The 9,331-nt window shown below is 51.8% G+C and overlaps 1 protein-coding gene and 1 pseudogene across 1 annotated transcript; one reads left to right on the forward strand and one right to left on the reverse strand.

Moving 5' to 3' along the window:
• Positions 1–1,145: 1,145 nt before the first annotated feature.
• On the reverse strand, positions 1,146–8,258 carry ARL10 (ADP ribosylation factor like GTPase 10). Its single transcript, XM_003781916.2, has 4 exons — positions 8,076–8,258; positions 7,220–7,421; positions 4,113–4,288; positions 1,146–1,319 (listed from the first exon to the last, which is right to left on the reverse strand). The coding sequence occupies exons 1-4, from the start codon at positions 8,256–8,258 to the stop codon at positions 1,146–1,148; spliced, it is 735 nt and encodes a 244-aa protein (XP_003781964.1).
• A 60-nt stretch (positions 8,259–8,318) lies between these two features.
• LOC100940872 overlaps positions 8,319–9,331 on the forward strand; it is a 3,932-nt pseudogene continuing 2,919 nt past the window's right edge.

Here is a 9,331-nt window from a genome sequence, read left to right on the forward strand (position 1 = left end):
TAGTCTTCTTCCCAGGGACACAAACTCCTTCCTTTCTCGACTTATGTAAACATGGGCTGCATTAGCTTGTCTCCATATTAAAGGAAAAAAGAACCCAGCCTTCACTTTTTCTATTTGGTGGATGAATACCACTTATTCTGTAGTCAAGAGAGGCTGGCAGGCCAGGCCTTGGTTCAGGGAGAAGCAGGAAGGTCTTCAGAAAGCTCCTTGCTAGGATCTCCAGGTTTATCCTAGTCATTTGTATCTCCATGGCTGGGAAATGCATCCTCAAATTAGAAAAAAGCATGGAAATCATCTCCCTTTAAAATGGCCTCAGGGCCAGAGAGGCAGAGATTGTACAAGGCCACAGCCAGTCAGGCAGAGCTGGGGTTGTACGATGCAGGACTGGGTGCAAGGGCTCAATACATACCACCCAGGACCTGCCCATAAGAAGGGCATTATGGGCTCAGCGCCTGTGGCTCAAGTGGCTAGGGCGCCAGCCACATACACCTAAGGTGGCAGGTTCGAACCCCCAGCCTGGGCCCGCCAAACAACAATGATGGCTGCAACCAAAAAATGGCCAGGCGTTGTGGCGAGTGCCTGTAGTCCCAGCTACTTGGGAGGCTATGGCAGGAGACTTGCTTGAGCCCAGGAGTTGGAGGTTGCTGTGAGCTGTGATGCCATGGCACTCTACCCAGGGGGATAGCTTGAGGCTCTGTCAAAAAAAAAAAAAAAAAAAAAGGGGGCATTATGTCACCAGGAGAGAACATTCTCGACCAGGAGAACTTGAGGCCCTAAGTGTACACCTACCATGGTTCTTCATCCACAGGGACCTGCAGGGAGGGAAGGATTGAACCCATGGAGCATCTCACTGTACAATTTAAGAGAAGGGAAAGTTGGATCCACATTCCAGTGTGGAATGAGCCAGACACTACGCTCTCCCATTTCATCCACCTCCCTGCTTCAGCCTCACCACTACCTCTTCAGGAGGGCATCTACATGGTTCTTGGCCTTGCCCAGGTCCTGCTCTTGAGAGAGCAAGAAGGGGAGTAGGAAAGCGCTGCCACATAGCTCTCACTCCTGGCCCAGGCTGGCAACGAAGAAGCAGAAGCAGCAGCAGAACTGCAGTCCTGGTAAAGCTGGCTGGTAAGGACATAGGCTCCAGCCTAGGAGAGAAGTTCCAAGAGCAGTTTCCAGATGCGCACAGTGCCAGGTTCTTCAAAACCAGGTCCTGCAGGGGCAATGCTGGCTGCTAAGAGAAAAATCTCCCTCTGGCTGTCGACAGCCTGCAGGCCCAGCTCCTGCTGCAGCTCCACCACACTCATGGCCTCGCTCAGGTCCTGGTGTAAAACACAGAAGCCAGTGAGAACGCTGCTGACAGTGTCTCCCAGCACATTCCCACTTTGTCACCCATGATCAGACTACCCTGGGAAACATCAGGACCCCAGTTACCAAAAGTAGCCTCTGGACCCCTTGGTCTAAACTCAACACTCTCTCCTTCATCTTTGACTCTCCCTTGTACCAACCTCTTTTTATTACATCATTAGCCACTGTGGTAATAAGTAGGGCACTTCCTAAGTCTCAGTCAGATGTGGTGACAGGCATTTTTATACCTAGTCTGATTTAATTCTTACAGTCCATAGTTAACTGGAAATCAGCTGAGGCAGGTAAAGTTGTTAAGCCAAGATAACAGTGGTAAGTGGCGGAGTCAAGTTCCCACTTAGGTTGGTTTGATAACCAAGCTTTCGGCTCTTATAGGAACCCTAACTCTGTACCCTGAACTCACAGTAGTGAGACTGTATAGCAGGGTCACTTCCAGACAAGACCTTAGAAGCCAGCTGGAGAAAGAGAGGCCACTACATAGCATGGCTGGTGATGGCGCATTTTATTTTTTTTGAGATGGAGTCTTACTATGTTGCCCTTGGTAGAGTACCATGGCGTCACAGCTCATAGCAACCTCAAACTCTTGGGCTTAGGTGATTCTCTTGTCTCAGCCTCCCAAATAGCTGGGACTACAGGTGCCTGCCACAACACCCAGCTATTTTTTGTTGCAGCTGTCATTGTTGTCTAGCTGGCCTGGGCCCGGTTTGAACCCGCCACTCTTGGTGTATGTGGCTGGTGCTGTAACCACTGTGCTATGGGTGCCAAGCCAATGGTACATTTCAAAACCCTAGTCCAAGACTAAAATGAATCTTCTTAGAGCAATTCACAGAATACTAGACCTCAGGTGTTATCTTCTGTAGGTTCAAAACTGCTATAAATTAGATTATAATTAGGGATTTATTGTCCAAACCAAGGTACTTCTCAGGCTCAAAATAGGTGCTATTAAGAATTATACCAGGCTGGCTGGGGGTGGTGGTTCACACCTGTAACCCTAGCACTCAGGTAGGGTGAAGTGGGTGGACTGTTTGAGCTCAGGAGTCTGAGATCAAACTGAGCAAGAGTGAGTTCCCAATGCTACTAACAAACAGAAAAACTAGCTGAGTATTGTGGCTGGTGCTTGTAGTCCCAGCTACTTAGGAGGCTGAAGCAAGAGGGTTTGAGGTTGCTGTGAGCTACGATAATGACATGGCACTCTACCCAGGGAGACAGAATGAGACTTCATCTTGCCAAAAAAAAAAAGTTACACCAGAACAACAGGCATACGTGGGGACTGTCCTAGGCAGACCAGGACATATGATCACCCTATTTATAAGTGATTGTTGAATATTTCCTGGCAAGCATGGGGAATCTAAGGCCAAAGATATATAGCTTCTCTGCAAGTCCAGCTGGGAACGTGTCCCACAGTTCTCAGAGACACAAGGGTAAAGGCCACAGGAAATGTGGCTGGCTCTATACTGCAGCAGTTTCACCTGGTATTGACAATGGGACCCAGGGTCTGTGGCACTGAAAGCTGCTGGACCCGAGGCAACTCTCTGGTGATCAGAAGAGGTAGTGTGGTGATCAAGAGCAGGAGTTCTCGTGAAAATGTGAGTTCAAGTCTTGGTTTTGCCACATTTCAGGCAATTGGGGATAACAGCAGGGCTACCATGGGGTTTCAGTAGGACTGATGTGAGGTCATGATTGTCAAATGCTTAGTGCTGTGCCTGGCACACTGTAATCACACAATAAATGTTAGTTATTATTACTATTTAACCTGTTCTACTTTTAGTCACTTCCCAGTTTTAGTTCTCTGGCATACAGCCAGAAGTTGTAAGGCACAACAGAGAGGAAAAGGTGCAGATTTGGAATTGGACACCCTATTTTCACTACTTTCAAGGTATACAACCTTGGGGAGATCACAAACTTTGTTAAGCTTCAGATTTCCCATCTGGAAAATGGGAGTAGTACTTTATAGTTGTAGGGTCAACAGAAGCGTCATAACAAATGTCATCCAAAACCATGCCTGGCATATAGTAGGTACTTGATTTTTTTTTTTTTTAAATTGAGACAGAGTCTCACTTTGTTGCCCTGGTGCAACAACCTCCAACTCTTGGGTGTAAGCGATTCTATTGGCTCAGCCTGGGACTATAGGTGCCTGCCACAATGCCCGACTATTTTTTTTTTTAGCAGGCTGGGGTTGGTTCGAACTCACCAGCCCTGGTGCATGTGGCTGGTGCCCTACTTCCTGAGCTATAGGTGCCACCTATTTTTTTCTTTTTTGACGCAGAGTCTCGCTCAGTTGCCCTGAGGTTGAATGCCATGGCATCACAGCTTACAGCAACCTCAAAGTGTTGGGTTCAAGCGATTCTCTTGTATCAGTCTCCCAAATAGCTGGAACTACAGATGCCTGCCACAACACCCAGCTAGGCTTTCTATTTTTAGTAGAGATGGGTGTCTCGCTTTGGTCAGGCAGGTCTTGAACTCCTGAGCTCAGGTGATCCACCTTCCTTGTCCTCCCAGAATGCCAGAATTATGGGTCTGAGCCACCATGTTCAGTTCATCCCTCCAGGGCAACAGGTGATAGAAAGGCAAAGAAGGAAGAAAAGAGCAGGGATAAGGAAATAGCACAGGTAGAGAAGGTGGGGACAGTATCTTAGCCAACCTCCCAGGCCATAGTCTGGACCCAGATTGCTATACCATGCTCCCCGCCCCTGCATAGGCGCTGTGAGTTGAAGTCCAACTGGCCTAAGCCTCCCTCTCATGGCTGTCACCTGCTTGTTGGCCACCACGACGACAGGCAGGTCAGGGTCCTTGTCCAACAGCTTGTGTAGCTCCTGCCTGGCCCAAGGCAGCCGCATCCGGTCTGCTGAGTCCACTACAAACACCAGTACATCCACCTCATTCACAAACTCCTTCCAGTAGAAGCGCAGGTTCTGGCTGCCACCAACTGAAGAGAGGCCAGGGGCTAGTTCAGAGCCTCCCTGGGTCCTGGTTCTCCACCCACACCTTCCCAACTCCACCCCACTTCCAGCTTCCCAAGGTTCTACCACCCAGGACATGGAAAAGAACACAGGTTCCAGACCCAATCAGACCTGGGTTTAGTTCCAGCTCTGACAGCTGGGTCTCTTAGGGCAAGTCCCTAACTTTGAGCACTAGTCTCTTCTCCACTGAACTTACCTACTGAACAGGTTACAGTAACCCAAAGGTACCACATATAATGTACCTCTCACAGCAATAACATATGTATAGGTGCTCCATAAATGGTACTATTCAGTTCTCTCTCCCAGGCTGCCTTGCCTCTTGCCAATTCCTAGGTTCTACCTGAGCCCATTCAAGCCAATAGGTCAGTAATGTGATCAATAGCCAAGAGTCCTAAAGTCTAGAAAAGTCAGAATATCCTGCTCTGCCTATACCCGGCTATTCTCCCATCAGTCTCCTCATTTAGTCCTGTCATCCCATTTTCTTTCCTTGGAAATGCCATTCTCAATCCTACCAACACATGGTTGCCCATACAGCATCCCCAATCTGGGTTGCCTTCCTGTTCCTCCCTGGCCCTCTGCATAGTCCTGCTGGTCTCTGCATCCTAGTGTTTTTGATTGTGTTTCTTGGGCTTGTGGACTCCAAGCCCTGACAGTCAAAGGCACTTACCTCTGGATCCCCCCAAAGCCCTCAGCACAATGCCTGGCACATAGCAGGCACTCAACAAGTACTTACTGAGTGCTTACTAGGTGCCAAGCACTGATCTGGGTGCTGGGGATACAGAGGTGAGAGAAGTAGGCAGGGCCCTGCTCCCAAGGAGCTCCCTCCCCAACGAGGATGAATAGGGCAATAAAATGAACACATTTCAGACAGGAAGGAAATGGAACAGAAAAAGGGAAAGTGGCTGGAGTGGGGGTTGCCTGGAATAGGTGGTCTAAAAAGGTCTCCCCAAGGAGGTAACAAGTGAGCTGAATCTGGCATGATGAAGGAGAGGGAGTGGAAAGCATTACAGAGAGATGGAAGAGCAAGCTCAAAGTGTGTGAGAAACAGAAAGGCCAGGGCGGCTGAGGCACCACTGGAGGGAGGAAGAGGAAGGTATGAGCAAGGCTGGCTGGGGTGGACCATATAGGGCCAAAGCCCACAGTGGGGCTGTAGAGCGCCCCTTAACAACTTTAAGCAAAGGTGACACGATTTGACATGGGTTTCTAAGAGGTATCTCTGGTTGACACTGGGGACAGAAGTGAAAGCAGGAGGACCAGTTAGATAGTACTGAGAGTAAAGATGACCGTGGCTTGGACAAGGCAAGTAACAGCAAAGGTGGGGAGTGGACAGACACAGAGCGTATTAGAGGATACAGCTGACAGAAAAAGCTGATAAACTGGATTTAGAGGGTGTGGGAAGGAGAGAGTCATCAAAGTGTTGAACTCATTCATTCAATTATCAAGTATCTACAAAGAGTCCATTCTTGAGTGGCACTTGTGACTCAAAGGAGTAGGATGCCAGAGGTGGCGGGTTCAAACCCAGCCCTGGCCAAAAACTGCAAAAAAAAAAAAGAGTCCATTCTCTGTTGGGCCCCGTGCTGGACATGGTAGAGGAACACTGTGAAGGGATTGTTAGGGGAGAGAGAAGTCCCAGGACTTGACTGATCCAGGTTTGAATACAGGCCAAGTGACCCTATTGAGCCTGCATGGTTACCAATCAATTAGACCCTCCAATAATACAAAAACAGCCATCTCCTTCTCCTGGGGTTGGGAAGAGAGTAATTGTCTCTGTCAGATAGGAGGCCTCAAGCACAGATCTCCCACTGGATCTGTGTCCCTGGCACAAGGGAAGAAGCCAGAGAAAGCCTGCTAAAAGGACCAGAAGGCTAGGTGAATATCAATGTTTGCTACAATAAGGGAGAAAAGACATGGTCAGGCCAGAGAAGGTGGCAAGTGCCTGAGACCAGAGGAACTGATCCCACCACCTAACATTTAACTAAACCAGCCAAGTCTCAAAGGGTAGGCCGTCTCCCTGCTCCTCTCCACTAAGCTTGTGGCTAGACACAGGTGACTTAAGTACTGCTGCCCTCTCAATATCCTCTCTGTCGCTCTCTTCTAAAATTGCAAAAAGCCTAGGACTGAGAACAGGGAGTTTCTCAGACCCTCTCTGATCACATACTCAACAAGCTCTCCCAGCTACCTACTTGGGCCTGGGCCCTTGGGGCCTTGCTGAGCCTCTCTGTGCCCAAAGCCTGGTGAGGGACTCAGGCTGGTATGTGACAAATACTGCAGCAGAAGGGGAGCCCAGAGCAGGAGACTCATGTGGAAGTCAGGGAAGGCTTCAAAGGAATGTCATGTTTGAAGTGAATCTTGCAGGACGGGGAGTTTATCAAGAGAAGAAGGGCTTTTCTGACTGAGGGAACAGTGTATGCAAAGGACAGGAGATAAGACACCAAGTACCCTTCAGAAACAAGCAATGGAGCACACGGTGCTTAACAGCCAGGGTCTAGATCCATTTAGTCTGCATCAGAAGACTAGGACCTTGGGTGACTTTGGATGATTTTACTTGCTGAGCCTCAGTTTTCTTGGATATATAATGAAGGCAGTGACCAATTCTAGTTATATAACTAGAGGGTTTTATTAAGTAATGCCTGTCAAGTGCTTGGCATATGAACCCTTAGTTACTGGCAAGTAAGTGTTAGACGTGGGCTTTGGTAGGGGAGAGGGGCAGGTGGCCAACTTGGAGATTACCAATCATGAAGGGCCCTAAATACCTGAATACAGAGCTTGGACTGTATCCTTGCCCCCGAGAGGGGTGTGACGGTTTAGAACGCAGGACTGCCCTGCTTAGATATGCATTTTGACCCAGGCCTGAGTCTAGTAGAGATGATGGAGAGAGGGGTGGAGTGTCTGCTCACTTTCTAGCACGTCAACTTCGAAATCCTTGGTGGGCAGCCGCACAGAATTGAAGCCCCAGGTGGGTACGTGGCCTTCCAGCGCTGGCCTCCCCGACAGCAAGCGCAGAAACGTGCTCTTCCCAGAGCCGTCCAGCCCCACCACCAGCACCTCGCGCTGCTCCAGCTCCTCCAGCGCTGGCTCCTCATCCTCCTCATCCTCGGGCTGTGGGGCAGAGGTCAGGCTGCGGCCGGAAACCTCCCGCCTGACCCTTACTGAGGGAAGACCAAAGGCACCAAAGCCTGCGCTCCACCAGGTCCAGAGGACAGGCAGGCACCAGATGGAGGAACGGGACAAGCGCTGCCTTTGGAGTCTGAATTCCAAGCCCTAACCTTAGGGTTTTCTCTAAGCGACCTCGCTCATATTCCTTACCCTCGTGGAGCTTCCTCGGACTATCCCCACGTCCCGAGGGAAACTGGGGAAACATGCATGGAGCTGGACCCCCGGGCAGGCGGGGAAGCTCCCCAGGGTATCCCTGGGCAGCCGGCAACGCGCAGGCGCCAGCGGACCGGGCCCTAAGATTGCTATCCCCGCGCGCCCTCTTGACTCCCACGCGGACGGGAACGCCTGAGGCCCGCGGCGTGGCAAGACAGCATCACGCTCACCCACCCATTTCTCAGTTCCGGACTCAGCGCCTGCTCGACTGCTCGCCTCGTGCCCACCCACGTGGGGCCTGCGGCCTGCGGGCTGCAGCGTCCAAACCCCCAACCCCGGCGATTCTGGCGCTCACCTGGCTGTGGTCACACTCCTCCGCCACACTCAGAGTGGCGCAGACCCGGGTCCGCCCACTCCCTCCGGGGGCCCCGGCCCGACACTCACGTCCCAGTCGTCCCACTCGGGAAGACGGGCAGGCTCCGCGCCCCACCAGGCCTCGCCCGGGTCCCAGCGCCGCTCCCGTCCATGGCCGAAGTAGGTCTTCCAGAGGATGAAGAACACCGAACCAAGCACTGCCACAGCGCCGCCCAGCGCCAGCACCAAGGGGCCCAGCGGCCGCGGCGCCATCGGGCAGGTGAAGAGGCGCAGGTGTGGACTGTGCTGGCCCAGCCGCCCGGCTCGCCGAAGATGGCCCCGCTGCAACTGCCGCGGCCGCGCCCACCCACCCAACCCCAATCCCGCACTACAAACCCCACAATGCACCGCCGCTGTCGCTGCAGGCTGCCGGAACCCGGCGGCGCGGGGATCTCCAGCTCTCTGAGCCAGGTGCGAAGTGGAGCCAAACGCCGTGCCTGGGGTGGGCGAGAGACGGCAGTGTTTGCTATCGTCTACAAATACCTGGTAGGTGCTAAGGGGTTAGCCCACGGCTTTTGTTCGTTACCTTTTAAAATGCTTTGCAGAAGGGGAAACCCCACCCAAGGTCGCCCCGTAGTTAATTGATGCAGCCTGCGTTCAAACCCCAGCGTTCTGTCTCCTGGGAATCCCTCAAGGCTTTGGGAGGAAATTAAAGCGGTATGCTTGGGTCACACGGCTATGGGCTGGTAGAGGCAGGACTAGAATCTGGATCCCTGACTCCCAGCTGCCTCTACCCTCCTTTGGCTTCCTCCCTCACTCCAGGGATTTGGCTGTCCCGGGGTCTTGGGTAGGCTGATGAAGTAGACAGGGCCAGGAGTCAGAATGTTTAGATATGACCACCTTGTCCTAGGTCACCCCAGCGACTGCCAAGACTTCCAGGTGTAGACCAAGGAGGAGGAATGGGAGAAGCAGCCTGAAGGACAGCAATCGAGTTCCTTTGGCTTTTCAGAAGGGGACACCATGGGGTCTGTGGGGTAAAGGGGTGAAGACCTAGCCTCAAGCACCAGGGCTCTGGAGGGCCTACCTCTTCACCTCCCCATTCACCATTAACCATATGAATATCAGATTTTCTAAGAAACCCATTCTCAGCTCGGCACCTGTGGCTCAAGTGGCTAAGGCACTAGCCACATACATCTAAGGTGGCGGTTCAAATCCAGCCCGGCCCACCAAAACAACATTGATGGCTGCAACCAAAAAATAGCCGGTCGTTGTGGCAGGTGCCTGTGGTCCCAGCTACTTGGGAGGCTGAGGCAGGAGACTCACTTGAGCCCAGGAGTTGGAGGTTG

This window comes from Otolemur garnettii, unplaced genomic scaffold, assembly GCF_000181295.1.
Source record: "Otolemur garnettii isolate 467f Iridium unplaced genomic scaffold, OtoGar3 scaffold00003, whole genome shotgun sequence".
Classification (NCBI taxonomy): domain Eukaryota; kingdom Metazoa; phylum Chordata; class Mammalia; order Primates; family Galagidae; genus Otolemur; species Otolemur garnettii.